Source organism: Leptodactylus fuscus, chromosome 8, assembly GCF_031893055.1.
Source record: "Leptodactylus fuscus isolate aLepFus1 chromosome 8, aLepFus1.hap2, whole genome shotgun sequence".
In the NCBI taxonomy this organism is placed as follows: domain Eukaryota; kingdom Metazoa; phylum Chordata; class Amphibia; order Anura; family Leptodactylidae; genus Leptodactylus; species Leptodactylus fuscus.
This window is the reverse complement of record NC_134272.1, coordinates 48,052,590-48,071,840: the sequence shown is the minus strand read 5'-3', so window position 1 is coordinate 48,071,840 and position 19,251 is coordinate 48,052,590. Positions and strand designations below refer to the sequence as shown.

The 19,251-nt window shown below is 38.7% G+C and overlaps 1 protein-coding gene across 1 annotated transcript in view; it reads right to left on the bottom strand.

The window, feature by feature from the left end:
* Positions 1–19,251, bottom strand: part of XYLT1 (xylosyltransferase 1) — a 221,702-nt gene that overhangs the window by 29,972 nt on the left and 172,479 nt on the right. The window contains exon 6 of the mRNA XM_075285507.1: positions 10,305–10,521. Within this exon, the coding sequence (XP_075141608.1) occupies positions 10,305–10,521 (217 nt within the window). The remainder of the gene's footprint in view (positions 1–10,304; positions 10,522–19,251) is intronic.

The following is a 19,251-nucleotide window of genomic DNA, read 5'->3' as shown; positions in this document are numbered from 1 at the left end:
TGTACACAGGACCATGTTATCTGAAGGTGCAACAAGGCACCCAGAGAGGTACATACTGTACATAGGACCATGTTATCTGAAGGTGTAACAAGGCACCCAGATAGGTACATACTGTACACAGGACCATGTTATGTGAAGGTGCAACAGAGCAGCCGGAGAGGTACATACTGTACACAGGACCATGTTATCTGAAGGTGTAACAGAGCACCCAGAGGTACATACTGTACACAGGAACATGTTAATTGAAGGTGTAACAGAGCACCCAGAGAGGTACATACTCTACACAGGACCATGTTATCTGAAGGTGCAACAAGGCACCCAGAGAGGTACATACTGTACACAGGACCATGTTATCTGAAGGTGTAACAGAGCACCCAGAGAGGTACATACTGTACATAGGACCATGTTATCTGAAGGTGTAACAAGGCACCCAGATAGGTACATACTGTACACAGGACCATGTTATGTGAAGGTGCAACAGAGCAGCCGGAGAGGTACATACTGTACACAGGACCATGTTATCTGAAGGTGTAACAGAGCACCCAGAGGTACATACTGTACACAGGAACATGTTAATTGAAGGTGTAACAGAGCACCCAGAGAGGTACATACTCTACACAGGACCATGTTATCTGAAGGTGCAACAAGGCACCCAGAGAGGTACATACTGTACACAGGACCATGTTATCTGAAGGTGTAACAGAGCACCCAGAGAGGTACATACTGTACACAGGACCATGTTATCTGAAGGTGTAACAGAGCACCCAGAGGTACATACTGTACACAGGAACATGTTAATTGAAGGTGTAACAGGCCACCAGAGAGGTACATACTGTACACAGGACCATGTCATCTGAAGGTGTAACAAGGCACCCAGAGAGGTACATACTGTACACAGGACCATGTTATCTGAAGGTGTAACAGAGCACCCAGAGAGGTACATACTGTACACAGGACCATGTTATCTGAAGGTGTAACAGAGCACCCAGAGAGGTACATACTGTACACAGGACCATGTTAATTGAAGGTGTAACAGGCCACCAGAGAGGTACATACTGTACACAGGGCCATGTTAACTATAGGTTCACAATGCAAGTGGTGTCAAATATGAGAAGAAACCAATACAAATTTGAAGTTACACTCTCCCCAATTTTTTTTTGTCTAAATGTAAAGGAAAACTTACTTCTTCTGAGGCTTTTGCACCTGACTTTGGATTTACTTTGCTGCTTTGTTTACATTGTTTTTTATGCACGTGGGCATGGTACAGATGACACATAGCGCAGAATTGTAGCCCCTACAATATCACCTTGCCCCCTTCTACACCAGGACAGCCTAGACTCTAGGCCCTAGAGCAAGTTCAGTCTCCACCTTCTCATTTGTAATCTCACGCTTGGTTTGTTGTTTGTCACTAGTGCAAAGAGGAGGAGCCCTGTACATGTTTACCACACCCACGAGGAAAGAGAATGGAGCTCCCCATGTAGCTAGGGACCTTTCATGTTTGTGAACAGGAGGAACCCAGTATATGTTTACACCACCCATGAAGAAAGAGAATGGAGATCGCCCAGTAGCTGGGGGTCTTTGATGTTTGTGAACAGGAGGAGCCCAGGATATGTTTACCCCACCCCTGAGGAAAGAGGATGGAGCTCCCCCTACAGATGTTTATGAAGAGGAGGCACCCAGTATGTTTACCCCACCCCCAAGGAAAGTTGATGGAACCTCCCCTACAGCTATGCCTTGGATTAAAAGCCTATCTGTAGAATGGAGCAAAAAAGAGAAAAGTGAATGTGATGCAACTAGGTGACACCTTTCATATTCTAACAAATGGGACAGTTATTTTTATCATGTTGTTATGGCAACACTGTATTTTTTGCACTATTTAGCATTCATTTTTAATTAAAAAGTAAATGTTATTTGCCTGTGCTATAAAAGCCCAACATTCAGGGCTTCATAGCTTTGTGGATTCCATTTCGTTTAATTCTTCACTATGTCACTTCAATAAAATCTGAGCTGAAAAAAAATGACCTGTTGCAGTATATAATTTATATTTGCAATGAAGCAGCTGCACAGAAGAGAAAGGAATCTAATCCGTATCCTGATGATTACTATAATTTGTATACTGTAGGTTCTATTAATGAAACTGGCTAGAAAACGAGAATATGCCTGGATAGTGCAAGAACACTTTGCCTTCTGCTGCCACTTTCTAATTACAAGGGCATCTACTCTATAAAAGAAACCCTGCGCTACCAACACATGGCTTTATTTATCTTCATACAGACAGGAAATCCACTAAGGCTGCTTATTATGTGCACACAATATCTGCTTCATATATTTACATGTTCATGGGCCGTGCGATGCCACCTTGAGCCAATGACACGTAAACTTGCCCTACAGGCTCAGAAGGGCAGACTTATTATGACTGATGTATAATATCCAAGTCTTAGTCAGCTGCTACACTGACGTGAGATGTGCCAAATTTATTAAATTCATAAAGTGGCATAGATTTTAGGTGTTACTTTTTTTGTATCAGCACTGCAATGGGGTCAAATATCTAAAAATAGGAGGCATCAATTAACCCACGAGTATATTTTGAGTTGTGGGAGGAAATCCAAGCAAACATGGGTAGAAAATACAAATTCCTTGCAAATATTGCCCTTGGTTGGAGTCAAGCTGAGGTCCCCTATCTCTAGTGACCCATTAGTGGTGGGCCCAGGACCTAAAGCAGTTAATGGTCTAGCAGCAGACACTTAAATTTGAAGGGTAGCATGGTTTATATCCTAGGGGGTTGGTGGATAATCATTTTTATTCTTATGGGCTTCAGTCCAACACTGCCCTCAATGCTACAAGGTAACAACTTTAACCTCCAAGCCATTATTTTTACAATTTTTAATTCATTCTTAGCAATTTTACTCTTAAACCCTGAGACACACACATACAGTCCTATGAAAAAGTTTGGGCACCCCTATTAATCTTAATCATTTTTAGTTCTAAATATTTTGGTGTTTATAACAGCCATTTCAGTTTGATATATCTAATAACTGATGGACACAGTAATATTTCAGGATTGAAATGAGGTTTATTGTACTAACAGAAAATGTGCAATATGCATTAAACCAAAATTTGACCGGTGCAAAAGTATGGGCACCTCAACAGAAAAGTGACATTAATATTTAGTAGATCCTCCTTTTGCAAAGATAACAGCCTCTAGTCGCTTCCTGTAGCTTTTAATCAGTTCCTGGATCCTGGATAAAGGTATTTACGACAAACAATTCAAGTTCAGTTAAGTTAGATGGTCGCCGAGCATGGACAGCCCGCTTCAAATCATCCCACAGATGTTCAATGATATTCAGGTCTGGGGACTGGGATGGCCATTCCAGAACATTGTAATTGTTCCTCTGCATGAATGCCTGAGGATTTGGAGCGGTGTTTTGGATCATTGTCTTGCTGAAATATCCATCCCCGGCGTAACTTCAACTTCGTCACTGATTCTTGAATATTATTCTCAAGAATCTGCTGATACTGAGTGGAATCCATGCGACCCTCAACTTTAACAAGATTCCCGATGCCGGCATTGGCCACACAGCCCCAAAGCATGATGGAACCTCCACCAAATTTTACAGTGGGTAGCAAGTGTTTTTCTTGGAATGCTGTTTCTTTTTGGACGCCATGCATAACGCCTTTTTTTATAACCAACAACTCAATTTTTGTTTCCAAAATGAAGCTGCCTTGTCCAAATGTGCTTTTTCATACCTCAGGCAACTCTATTTGTGGCGTACGTGCAGAAACGGCTTCTTTCTCATCACTCTCCCATACAGCTTCTATTTGTGCAAAGTGCGCTGTATAGTTGACCGATGCACAGTGACACCATCTGCAGCAAGATGATGCTGCAGCTCTTTGGAGGTGGTCTGTGGATTGTCCTTGACTGTTCTCACCATTCTTCTTCTCTGCCTTTCTGATATTTTTCTTGGCCTGCCACTTCTGGGCTTAACAAGAACTGTCCCTGTGGTCTTCCATTTCCTTACTATGTTCCTCACAGTGGAAACTGACAGGTTAAATCTCTGAGACAACTTTTTGTATCCTTCCCCTGAACAACTATGTTGAACAATCTTTGTTTTCAGATAATTTGAGAGTTGTTTTGAGTAGCCCATGATGCCACTCTTCAGAGGAGATTCAAATAGGAGATCAACTTGCAATTGGCCACCTTAAATACCTTTTCTTATGATTGGATACATCTGGCTATGAAGTTCAAAGCTCACTGAGGTTACAAAACCAATTTTGTGCTTCAGTAAGTCAGTAAAAAGTAGTTAGGGGAATTCAAATCAATAAAATGATAAGGGTGCCCATACTTTTGCACCGGTCAAATTTTGGTTTAATGCATATTGCACATTTTCTGTTAGTACAATAAACCTCATTTCAATCCTGAAATATTACTGTCTCCATCAGTTATTAGATATATCAAACTGAAATGGCTGTTGTAAACACCAAAATATTTAGAACAAAAAATGATTAAGATTAATAGGGGTGCCCAAACTTTTTCATAGGACTGTAGATCTTGGATTTATACATAATCTCCAAAATTTACAAACTCAACTATGGACAAATTATGGATATAAAGGCACTTATAATGACAGGGAATACAACTTCTGATCCATAAACTGTTTCCCAAATGAGTATGAGGAAAAAATACACAGCAGCCATAGGAAACTGCACCATCCAATGGCTACTATGATTGACTGTCCCAAACTTATTGTACTTGGTTATCTTTGTCAGTCCCACAGATTTTACATGGAGCAACATTCGAACCCTTTGTACAGTGGTTGTGTGATCAGACCTATGTCACCCATCCTGTGCACAAGTGATGAGGATTGCAGGAATACCCCTTTAATGACTTGTAAAGCATAGCAAGTTATCAATACAATGTTTTTCTTACATGTCCCAATTACTAGAAAAACTAAGACTTTTCGCTTGCTTATCAGTTTCTATAAAATGTAAAGTGGATGTAATGAATAGGGGCGAAAGAAAAGGTCTTCGGCATATTAAGGAAAGTCCAAAAAAAAGCCATCCTATTCTCAGCTCCTGATCCCATTTCTAAAGCCTCGGGCACCAATATCAGAGACACAGCACTGGCTTATTCTTTTTCATTAAACTGTGTGGAGGCTGAAAATCCTTTACATAAAAATAAGATTACTATGGATGTTATAGCCTCGATCCTAGAGGGTCAAACATAACATGAAATTGCTTCTTAAAGTGTTTCATACAGGCTACTTAAGAAGATAAAATGGTTTAACTTAATTGATGCTGAAGTGACTGTTCTTTATAATGTTGCTATGCTACAGACTGAATTGCTTTTTAAGACATTATGTTCCATCTACACTGTACAGGCTTTTAGGTCTTCTATGCTATTTACTTCCAATCTGTTCGGCTTCACATAAGTGGAGTGTGAGGTATTAATAGGGCTTTAAAGTTCCCAATACAACTATCATGTCCTAGTTTCACCCACTGTGAACCAGGATGACATTAAAAAGAGAAATCAATATAATTAAATGGAGACTTTTCCAACCCATAACCTCTCCAGACTTGAACAGACATAGAGCCAGGGACAACTTGAAGCCCATTCTCTCCTGCTGATCTAGCCCTTTGATGAGGCCCAACCTACCTAACCAGCCACCAGCTGAAGATAGAACTGACCAGATTAACCCCTGTGTTCTCTGCTGGACAATTCTGAAGACTGATAAATTGTGAAGGCAACTAAACTTCTCATTTACTTTTCTCATTCATTTCTAGGTTTATTGGTTTCTGGCAATTTTCACAACTATTTTTGATTTAGTTTTGGGGTCAAATCCAGGAAAGAATTCAAAATAAAGAAGAAACTTTAAACTTTCTCTTTAGTTTGGATTCACTCCTGCCTTCAGCTTATAAAACTGCCATGAAAACTGCATGAATGATGCTAGTCTGAATTAGCTTCTGTTATAATCATTAAATCAATAAATTGAAGTTTAGCCATAGTCTTCTTCTGCCATGTGGTTACAATTCTAAATTATATATATTTCTGGTTTCTGGGAAGCTTAAAAAGAGCCTGTCCCCAGAACCCAGTGTATCAATCCAGCCCCGCACAAACAGGTAGGCTGGGATCACCTGAATCAGTGGTTTCCCCTTGTGAATTTGCTGTCTTCATTGCTAAGATATCTTTTTTTTTTTTTTTAGTGCAAATAATCTCTTTGGCGCAATGAGGGTGTTGCCAGTACTCCAGTGAGGTAAGAAGCTATACCCTCATTGCTTCAAAGAGATCAATTCCATTTTCACAAAAATGACAATAAAGGTACCAATTCACAAGGTACTGACCATAACCTATGTAGCTGAATTGATATGTGGGGTTCTGGTGACAGATTTCCTATAAGAGATAACCAATAACAGCGCCATTACAGCTATAATTTATTCTACATGTATTTGTCAACGATGTTACCATTACTACTCCTACAGGGATATCCATAGTGCACCTGCAAGAATTGAAATCAGAATCTCCTGTCAGACATTGGACCTGTAGATAGATAGTGGTAAAGATATTTATATTCAGAGATCGCTCTACATGTCTTCTGACAGAGTAATAATACTTCCCTTATCATCTCTGTGAAGTATTTTTAGCTAAGTAGGAGTACAAAATTTGCAGCAATGCTAATAAATAAAACATATGTATACATCATGTTAATAAGATGCTATTTATGCAGGTAACCCACTACTATAACCGTCCTCCATGCATAAACAGATATTAATTTAGGAAATTATAAAAAAAGGTAACTCGGGCCTTTTACAGCTTTACCCATATAAGACAAAAATGTAAAAAAATATTTTCAGACATGACAATGAGTAACTGATACGTTTCTTATATTTTGCGGTCAGTACTATCATAGTGATACCAAATTTATATATATATATATATATATATATATATATATATATATATATATATATACATATATATATATATATATATATATATATATGTATATATAATTTTTTTAGCCTTTTTTCCCTATGAAATTTGAACTCACAATCCTTAGATACTAATGAACTGCAGTCTATGGTAAAATCCGAATGTTACCATATGCACACTTCAATAGTAATATTGCTATTTATATATAGGCCTTTAAGGCCTGGGAACCTTCAGAAGATCTCAGCTGCCATAAAAACTTAATGGCTACAGTAATCTCGCCACATGGGAGAAGTTCAGGACAACAACCTGAAAGCGGTCACATCTGACCATATCATCTCAGGGATTAAGTGCTGATGATAAGAGATGTCTCTGATTGTAGTCACTGCTGCTGGGTCTCTGCTGTGCAATAGAGCAGAAATCCTACAACTATGGGTGCCATGTTTAAGTAGTGTGCCAACATCCACTGTACATGTATGGCTGATGTCGTCAAGCGCAAGGAAAAGCCTCACATATATGAGGCTGTATGAATAATGTGCACTAATTTTTATATTCAATTTAATAACTTTGTTTTTCTGAAATATTTTTCGCTAAAGAACAACAATTGATGAGTAAACATCAGATTGGACATAAAAGATGGAGTGTAATTCTGCATAGGGAGAATATCAGGATCTATAAATAAGTAGCATGGCATTAACACTAGTGTACTCTTCCAAATAATCCCCCTGACATTGTTTAATACTACGTGACAACCCAGTGAATATGTGTTTTATGCTTGAATTGGCTGGTTAAAATGATAAAGGCATGCATTTTCACTCGAGCGCAGCAAAACTTCCCAATTATCCATTGCCCTGTGTCCTTTCATAATGATACAGAAATTCTCTGCAAGATAATGGACGAAAAGGTTATCGGATTTGAGAGGAAAAGGTGATTGCAACTGAAATGGAATTAAAATGGATTATTTAACATGTGTGCTGAATCCAACCAGTCAAATTATGACAACCCGCGGTCTGGGAGATGTGCAATGGCCTAGATTTAAAGGAGCTGGTGGTGTAAAAACATCTTCTACACATACCGAAAATATTCGCACCCTAAATGACTGATAATCCATCTGGAGTAGCTTTGTAGAACAGTTTACTGGGCTTTTATATGTTAGGTTTCTTTTACACAATAATTCATTTACGGGGAAAGCTTCCAGTGAATTTAGTAAACCTATGTCACCGCACAAAGGCACCCATTAAAAAAAAAAAAAAAAAAAAAAAACTTCTACCGCGCAATATCGAGTTTATTAATTGAGTGAAACTGCATGGAATAGGACTGTCTATTGAGCTATTCCAGGTAGTGATGCCCAGTGGATTCCACTTAAACAGAGGGTTTTTTTTAATAGCCTCTGTTGGATAAATGGGGGACTAGGGATCCATTTACTGTGGCACTAGCTTTCACAGGCACACAGTACACTGAAAGCAAAAATGGACTGTCAAAGAAGTCTTACATGTATGTTTACCCTTATCATAAGGCATCACATGAATGTGCTTGGTCTATGAGATATGGCCATATTTCCTCAACCAAACTCTTGGCTAGTCATCTAGGTGTCTCTGCTTCCTCTCAGATCTACTGTCCCATACTGAAATGATGTTTTCAGTACAGGAACAGTACAGTCACGGAGAAACAGGCACTCCAAGCATCAAAGATAGCTATGGTGTAGGGAGTCTGGGTCCTGGCTTGGGGTTCTGATATCCAGTCCATATCTCACAGATCAAAGCTTTCCATGTAAAGCTGGGCTTAGCCAATTGTCTAGGATGTATATGTACACAAAGGCATATGCACCATAGAGACAGTCCATCCTGCTATGGGGTCCTTGGAGAGAGGGGGCTGAATCCTGGGTATTTCAATAGTTGATGAATCTATGGAAGATACCTATCTCCAAAAGATCTGCACTGTCATCACATAAAGCCTAGCGAAAGCACTCAAAGATCGTAGAAAATAGTTTGAGAAAGAAACAAATGGCAGGGACCTCGATCCTGGTTAGTAAAACATATGGAACCCCTTCTTCTGTGTACTATGTAGATATATAACTATGATGAGGGGCAGGGGGATATCTACATCATAGATCATGCATGGAAGTTGCTTTCCTTAAAGCCAATGCAATAACTTGAATCCATAATGGGACTCTCACTTATGTACTATCCATAATACTGGTGTCTACTCATGTAGTAGAGAAGCCTTTGGGCCCCCTCAGACTCCAGGGCCCAGTAGCAATTGGTACCTCTGCACACCCTAGGGCTATACTACTGTTAGAAGTACTGCCAATCCTTCATTTCTCTGCCTTTAAAAGTAAGTAAGCTGAGACAGACTGGTTGCTAGGGATATTATACTTAACAACCCTATGTAAAAATCTGCAAATGTTAACATTGTATCCACCAGACAACCAGTTTGTCTCAATTACTGTACTCAACTTACTCAGATGGAAGAGACACTGTGCTCATAAAAGGGAAGACGAGCTTAAAGAACAATGCCAAGCCATGGCATTCATTGCCTCAGCTTGCTTTTATAATCAGATTTTTACATATACATTTAAAGAGGACCTGTCACCAGGTCTGAAAAGCCCAATGACATACAGTACATCATCTTCTGTCACCTGGTGTTTTGTTTATCCAGATCTGTTCAGCTATTCTAAAGATACAAGCCCTCTAAGTGGTGATGAAAATTAAAAACTGTGGTTTCTCTGGGGGCAGAGTCTCTGTGTGTTGTATGTCACATAGTATTACCATTCACTTGGTATTGTACCCTACTTTGCAGCAACACTATAAGGGCTTATAGCTATGGAATAACTGAACAGAAGCACCTATCACATGATACATGTTTCAAATGTGTTAACAGGTCCTATTTAACAAGAAATAAGTGAAGCCGCTACTTAACATCTAACTCAGTTGTAACTAAAGTAGTTGCTGTTATGCCCATAGGAAACAAAGATGAAAAACTGCTGAGTTTGTCCGGTGGTTCTCTTTATGCATTATATTCTATGTAGTATCTGCTTTGTACACTACAAAAAGCCAATGCATAGATTATAATAGACAAGGACATGCACATTACATCTATTATACCACAAGATATGGGCGCAATTAATAAACTTAATATCAGGCCGATGAAAGGCAAATTAGTTTATTGACATTTCTAAACTATTTAACAATTCTCCTAGCACAGAAATGTCTGGCTGATATATTCTCCTGAATATGGGTTAATGAAGACAAGTATACTATGTTCAGCGTTCAGAGGCTCCATATAGAAGTGCATTGAGATACATGTACAGAGACTTCTTTGACTAATCACTAGTCTCCATGGTTTCATATAACACTGACAAGGTATATATTTAACATACCTCAGCTGGAAGCAGCGTGTAGGAATAGAATCGCTTCATCTTTGTAACTAGATCATCGTTGGAAAAGGTCACATATTCCACAAATTTCCTATTTAGTAGAAACCAGTCTGAGCCACCATCGACGGTAATGCCTTCTGGGATCTTCCTATCCCCAAGGCGCCACATGTGGGTGTCACATTCAAGAAACAACCTGTCTAGTCCTTGCTTCCTAATAAATCTGAAAAGAGACAAAATAAAAATCTCAATTCTCAACATGACAGTAACGGAAGAAAAATTTTCAGACATAAATAAAAATCACTATATAATCATAAAACAATATGACCTTTATATACATTGCAGTTCATTATTATATTTTATTTTCTTAAAACCAGGAGAAGATATCTTCTAAGTAGAGTAGTAGTAGGAGTCTTTCCTTGACAAGTGTCTTTGGTTAAGTAAAACATGAAAGTATAAAGGAATCCTATAACCCTAAGTATACTCAACTGCCTCCACTGATAAATAATATACCCAATATACCTTGGTTATCTATGTCACTGTAGAATTGGAGAAAAACAACATTGAAGGGAGGGGTCTCAGAGGGAGGAGCAGTATTCCAGGGACCTGAAGACCCTCCCCCAGTGCACCAACCACTTCATTTGCATAAAATTTACATAAAAAGTTGTTTTTCTCCAAATCTACAAAAGTGACATATATAACAAAGGTATGTTGTTTATCACTGTATTGTGCTCAGTAATGTGGTGATGACAGCTGGCTAGGCTTGGGTGAGGTGGTAGACTCCCTTTAGGGCAACTGACAAGAGTATAAATTGATGACCCAGCTTTAAAATAGGTGATAAATATCCAATTGGTGAAGGGCCAATACCATCAGTAGGATTAGAGGAAAATACATTTTTATGCTCTTATCAGGTTATTGTCATGCTCCTCCATCTACTAAATTTACTATTACTCAACATGAACTGAAGGTCACGTGAATTATATTATACACATCTACAAAAATATATAGGGGAGGGGGACGGAATTATCAGGAACAAAGTGGGTACCACAGGCTCCACAGGATGCTGGAGCTAAATAGGAGCTTTCAATCACAGCTAAAGCACTTTACTCACATCAGGACATGTTAGTTCTTCTTTAAATATGTCCTTCCCAGTCCTGGGGCTGTTTCTGATAGAGGGACAGTTATGGAGCAGGTTCTCTCTACTTTTTATGTGCAGTGTATGGCAGCTTATCTTAGAACTGGAAACTAAAGATACGGGCTGCAAAAGGGGAAACTGCTAAAATTACAAGGCAATAGTACTAATCACTGAGTCGCCATAAATGTCCTATTTCTTCCAGATTTGCACAGTTGTGACCCATTACTATGCCAATAAGCAGCAAAATCTATTAGACAGAATGTGCTTGAACCCACACACTAGTGCAACATACATGAGCTATTATCTCTCCATCATACAGATGTGTTTTTCACAGTTCTACTTGCAAAGTACACCCATGATCTTGAGATTAAACCTTCTGATTAAATTACATGTAAAACTGCCTATTAAATTATAACATTACTGTAATCCTATCACAGCTCAATTTCAGTATAAATATTCCCTTTTAAGAAAAATGAACATATAAAAATCTTCTGCATTGACGGCTATTATCACAGAATACGCCGCAGATAAACAAAAAGTACCTAACATTGTTATTTAGAAATAAAGCAGCGTGTGAGTGACGGGTAAATAACACATCTACAGCGTAACCTTCCCATAATCGCTACTCGAGAATTGTCATTGGCATCCAAGCAAATACAATCCTAGTCTTAAATAGGAAGTCTCATAAGTCACAGTTCCCGGGGAGGAGAACTGGAGGTGCCGAGGCAGCTTTTAATGCCAGCATTAGAATCTCAGGCAATAATGGATAATTTTAGACTTGCTGCTTGGTAATTACAATTATAATAATATGTACTTATCTACGAGCGCTTGGAAAAGTGAAATTACTTATAATTTCTGTTTGCATTTGTCCCCTTTTTCTGGTAGAAATCCTGGCTTTGAATTTATTGTACATCACGGATAAGCTGATGAGCCAGCATACTGCGGAGCACCGGCCTGTGAAAGTGAGGTCGGCAATGTGAACACTTACAAATGGTGACTTGCCTCTTGTCAGTAAAATGTAAATGTTAATTGTCGGTTCACCTAAACAACTACTACTGTCATCTTCTGGTAATGATACATTTTTAATCAACATCAGAGGAAATTTACAAATTATAGTAAAGTCTAGATCTAGAAGGATGCAATAATAAAGACCAATCCAAGGAAAAACCTTCTATAGAAGTTACCAATGGACAAATAGATCCGCGCTTACCAGCTGTATTCTTGTTATATTCGTTTATTAATAGCCTTTCACACAACGCGTTTCGAAACCATACAAGTTTCTTCTTCAAGTGAACAAATCATGTTCATAATAAGAAAACGAGCTTCTGTTTAGAAATTTCTTTTAATTTTGTAAATATACTGTATATTTCCCATTAAAAAAAAACCTAGGTATAGGTTATATTCACAAAAACTGAAACTGTGTCTGTTATAATAACACAAAATGATAGCATAAGGCCTTATTTTCATGGAACATTTTTCAGTCGGTAGTGTCAAAATGGCTTCTTAAAGGTCTTGTCCAGGAAAGAAAAAAAAGGGAAAAAAAAGCAAAAAACCCCACCAAAAAAACATAATCACCTGTCCTCATGGAAGAATTTACATAATTGCTGAGGCCAATCAGTGATCTCAGGAAAGGAAGTGGAATGTTATGGTGACATATATGAGTGACACGGTCACTCACATATGTCCTGGGTGCTTTCCTTAGGCTGCTGATTTGCTTGGCAGTCACATGCAACAAGGACTCCAACATGGGGCTGGACAATAATTTTTTTTTAATTTTTAATTTTCTCCAGCCACTAGGAAAAAAAAAATGTTTTTCCTTCACAACCGCTTTCAGTTTTTGTTTACATGGACTTGAACAACAAATGACATACAGGTGGAAAGTCTAAGCAAGCAAACATCCCCACGGATGAAACACAGAATGTGTTTACACAGATGAAAAACAGATATGGATTTGTGAATTAGACCATACTGATATATTACATTATTATTGTACAATTATACAATATCCAATACAATTTATTCATTAAGAACTGTGGCGTGGTCATGGACAGCAGCAATTGATTCCCTATGATCATTGCTGATGTCTTTCCTCTTATGAATTATGTTAACACAAGCTAGTTTTCTTTTAAGTAAATCGTGACACAATGTAATTTTTCATGTGTTGTTGCTCATTTGATGGTATATTTTCTTAATTTTAAGACCTTCTAAGAACCATCTTTTAAATTATGTAAGGCATTTAGCATTTTTCACGTGTTGACAGGTCTTCATTTAAAAGACTATCTTTGCAGACCACCTTTTCTATGTGCAGAATCTTATGGGCCTTGCATTCTCTGTTGGGAATTCTGGAAACAATATGCAAATACATTTTCCTAATCTGCATATTCTTTGTCAGCCAAAAGCTAAAATGTACAAAAAGGATAAAAAATACATTAAATGACCCCTCCCTCAATAGGAGGCTTTACATTATATTCTATGGGGGATGGACTGCACAGCACAGAAAAAGCTTCCGTCTGCTGATCCTTGATATAAATCAGAGTTCGATGCTATTGTCTCACTGCTAATATGTTGCTAATGAGTTTCATGTGTGAATGCATGCTGACCTTACAGATTGCCCCTAATTTGTGATTTGTACACTGGGAGCAACATAGGATGGAGCATGGAAGGAGATGCAGGGGTGATAATTAATTGTAATGACAAGGATTGACATATATATCTCTCGGAGGATCACTTCTCAGCCCACATCAATAACCCACAATTGCATATTCTGCTGGCGTAGGCCATAGAATTGTTGTGTTTCTATGATGAAACTAAATGAGAGCACCAGCTCAAGCAGTTTTTTTTTTTTGGTTCTAAGGAATGAATATTTTTGCTTAAAAGTGGTCACACTTTAGTATGGTGGGCTGGAGTCATAAAATGGTTTTGTCTTTTGTTTTAGCAGACCGTGAATCAATCGCATGATTTGATAAGATGTCTAGATTTTTTAGAGACAAAATTACTAGCGATACAATAGGCAAGGTGAAGAAAGACTAGATATGAGGCATCTGCCTGTCCTCTGATCTCCTATATAACAACAGTAGCAGAGGGCGGCAAGGATCTAAATTATTTTCTAATAACCAGATATTTTTCTATTACATCTTTATACATAAAACCATAGAACCATAGAAATTAACATGACCATCATATCAATTAAGTTTTGCCATCTTGTATGTCTATAAGACTCTCTTGACTTAAGGAGTGACAATGTGGACCATAATAGAAGGAGGTCCACTCCAACATTGTCAAACACATTTTACTGTGCCTACTACAATCACAGAGCAGTAGCACTAAAGGACCTCCCCCTTCCAGTTTTCTGTGCTCCGTGGACCCTGACTCGTGTATAAGCCGAGGAGAGCTTTTTCAGCATGAAAAATGTGCTGAAAAAGTCAGCTTATACTCGAGTATATACGGTACTTGTCTTCTCCAAGTCGAATGGAATAAAATACCACTAGACGTCATACAAGGACTTGTGGAAAGCATGCCCTGGAGGGTTTAGGCTGTAATTGCCGCTTGTGCCGCTTGTACCACAGGAGTCCAAATACTTATTGGTAGACAGTGTATAAAACTGGGACAGTAGCTGGAAATTGTATAAAATTAAAAACTAAAAAGAAAACCATATCCCACTTCCATTTAAGTTCCCTTTTTTTTTTGGACTTTGCTGGAACGGAAATGATATAACCCTGTCTGTCATCACCTGACCACAGCAGCAAATCGTTTCACTGGTAACCTGTGTACAACACTGGCCTCAGTCACATTCCATCTGGGCTGCAGGACCCACAACCTGAAGCTTTTGGATAGAAACACATTTCTTTTTCTACACAAATTAGGAAATTCTAATTCATTCACCTGTTCACAATACAGATTTTTCTGCACTCATATTATGGACACAGCACCTGGATCCTCAGGTTACTAAGAGTAACATCTCGGTTTTCCCTTGTATGTGTTTCTACCGATTCTCTTCCTAAATCCTAGTTATCCTAAGTCATCTTCTTCTATGTCTTATTTTCACCTAGCAGGTTCCAGTAATAACAATATACCATTCTCCTGGACAAGGCCAGTGTTGTATGGGTTAATGGAGCAATAATTAATGTACAATGAGCTTGTGTCAGACTTAATGTCCCATTAACGCAGTCAGGACCATGGAAAGGAATGGGATATGCAGGGCCACTCGCTATGATGCTAATTGCTCTATACTGAATATTTGTCACCTCCATACTGTTATGTGTGAAATGTAACACTGCATTTTATGTGATGTGATGCCGACACCGCCGTGCTTGCCCCTCAGCTGTTATTAAAACATCTGGGGCCTCATAACAAACAGCCTCCGTGCTCTGCATATTACCGCTATGTAACAATAATGTCAATTTGCTGCACGACTGTACAAATGCATTAGATGCTTCTAGAAAGCAAAGAAAAGATGAAAAAAACCAAACAAACAATAGAATTGTCCTATCTACCACATGTAGCAATTCAGAAAGCTAGGCTTGTAAATAGAGGCGAGTAAATGCATTCATTTATCCCAATAACTCTGACTCACTTCATCATTGGGACACATCAAGCCTTATTTATCAAGATCGACTAGTGCAAAAGCTGGCCGTGTTGCACATGGCAACCAATCAGAGCTCAGTACTCATTTCCTAAGCTGCTCTAGAAGAAATGAAAGCTGTGTTGTGATTGGCTGCTATGGGCAACAGGACCACTTTCTGTTAGACACTTGTGATAAATGAGGCCCATTAGGGGAAATCAATTTAACCAGTTTGCGGTTGACTTTTGTCGAATCAAAGTGAAAAAGCAGAAAATTGATTTATTCATTGTATTTTATAGGTTGGCAAACTCTTCTAAAAGGGAATGTATCACTTCTATTTTTCTCTCACTAGTGAAATAAAATAATGAATTATATGACTTTTTTCTCATAGATTTTTATTCTTTAATTGTAGCTTTTCATGCTATTCTCTATACATGTTTATTGGGGCTGCCATCTTGCTTGAGCTGATGTTAACAACATTTAGAGAGATGCTTTACAGCAGCCACATGGAGCACAGGCACAATTAATCAAATAATAGTCGATCCAATCCATAAAACTTAACTTTTAATGTTTGAATCCAGGAACGATGTACAATTCAATTAAAAAAGTTCAATGGCCCATGATGGCGGAAAAAAGAAGCGTCTGGCTGACGCGTTTCGGTGCCATTATTTGATTCATTGGATCCTAACCTCAGGCCGAGAGGCTTCTTTCCTGGCATCTCCCATCTCAAACAAAGCAACCACACAGTGGACAATAATAACATTTGGGACACGTGAGTGAGCTGTTGCAATACATTATCTTGTGTTCATAGGCACAATTGCCTGGAGATGTTCACTGAAGTCTAAGGGAGAGTCTTCTAGAGAAACACTGAGGTCAGTGAATGGGAGTAGATAAACTGTGGCTACCACCTATTGCAGAGGTCCTCCATGACTGGGCCGCAGACCAGTACCGGGCTATGTATTACTTGGTACAGTCCCCGGTCATTGGGTACCTCTGACCTATTGTGAATGGTATCTAGATGTATCAAGATGATAACTGTTATTGCAACCCTGCCTGCAAGGATAATAAGGTGACTACTGGAAAGAAATCTTCTACAAAACAGAAGGTGTCACACTATTACTCGACTTACGCTAGGTTCACACCTGCGTTCACGGTCTCCGTTCTATGGTTTCCGTCTTCTGCATGCCAGGAGACGGAAACCATAGACGGGTCCGGCTGTGCGCGGCGGTGAGCGTTTTAGGCTCTCCGCCGCGAAACCGGATTTTTTTTATCCGGACACAGAGTACTGCATGTCCGACTCTGTGTCCGGATTATAAAACCCGGTTTCGCGGCGGAGAGCGCAAATGAATGGGTGAGAAAGTCTCCTGCAGGTTTCCGTCTCCTGCCTCTGTTTTAGGCAGGAAACGGAAACCTCAAGTACGGAGACCGGGCGCAGATGTGAACGAGCCCTTAAAGAGGTTTTCCACAAACATAATATCATTTAGATTTGAAGACAATTAAAAATTAAACATTTTTGAAAATATAAATTAGTACAATTTTTTGATGTGTGTTAGAGTCTTAGTCATGACATCTTTTGTCTTGATCAATTGCCAATGGATACAACCATGAATGCAGGAACTGTCTATGACCTGGGACTTGTTAGAAACCCAGCCATGATGTCCTTATTGTGGAAAGACATCATCACTGGGTTTCCGAGGAGAGAAAGTTGCTGTATTCATGGTTGTTTCCTTCAGCAACTGACCACAACAGACTGATAATACTAAGATGGTTACGGAAAATCTTAAAAACTCTCTTTTAAAACTTATCAATGTTTAAAAAATGTTTCACATTTAATTGTCTACAATTTTAAATATGGACATGTTCATGGGGACAACCTTTACAAAACTCCAGAATTGTGACATGGAAAATTAAAAAATAAAAAATTCTTAAGAAATGTTTAACCTTTAAAAGAACATTCCCTTTAAGTATTTACATTTGTAATAGTTCCTTATAATTGATAACCATTGTTTATCCTAAAATGTATTATTTTTTTAAACTTTTTAGCTACTTTCATTACTTATATGTATTTATTTTTTTTTTACACATTAACACTTTTGAGTTATTTCTGCTGGGTGTACCTGAAACGTGCTAAAATTATGTTATGTTTCCCAGGTTTCATAGCACACTTTGCACTGCATGTAGTACCGTCCTACACTGCCAGCATGCATTATAACTACAAAGCACAGTGGGAGCAGTACATGTTTGTTCCTTACTGTTAATCTAACTGCCCCCTGTACAGTAAGTCACTAATGATGTCCTGTATACTGGGGAGTGACTACAAGATCCTTGACCTTTTGATTCTACAAGTCAACCTTGGGTGCGAATCCTGTTACACAATTAAAGAACGCCGATTCACCATCTAACTCTTTCACTAATGTTAGTGAATCGGAGTCTCATTGTGACCCAGAAGGTGCTCAGACTTCTAGACACAGACTAAACGCTGCTCATTCTTTTTGTGATTAGTCGCGATTGCACAGCCCTCGGGGTCACAATGTAACTCCATTCACTAACATTAGTAAAGGAGTCATAGGACAACCCAGTGATCTTTGATCACTCTACAAGAGTCACAGCCATAGTTGCCATGTAGCACTAACTTAACCTACTAAAAACCTACTCTTTCTTAGAAGCTAGGATCACTGGAAAAATATCTTAGGTTGCCAAAATACATACGTATTATATATCAACCTCAAGGAATTGAATAATATAAGAAATTGCCAATATTTCAATAAATTCGCCCTAACGCTTAATATGATGCCTATACTATACACGAATAAATCTCCGCAAGGGCTTCCGTTCACTAATAGAAAGCAAAGATCTTGGAAAATGTTGAATGAATGAATCCCAAAGTATATGACAAGACGGCAGAACTTTCCATTGCCCAGGCATTGGTTAATGCCACATCCACAGGTGCCCGGCGTGCCCTTTAATAATTGTTAGACTGGCTGCCTCTTTACACACTGATACACATCATCTAGCGGGGAAGGAAATAGCACTAATTGGACTGCCTTGTAACTACAGATAATGCATTACATATTGTACACTCAGGAACCATTCCAGTCATAATTAAAGTTAATTACATATAATTTCATATTTACAATAAACGCAGGTGTTACATAAAAGGGAGAAGCTCTGCCATATAGCAGCCAAGGCTTTCTTCCTGTCCACTTCAATGTGCTACGTCCAAATATAGAACAGCAAGGTGTTTACTCAACATGGGA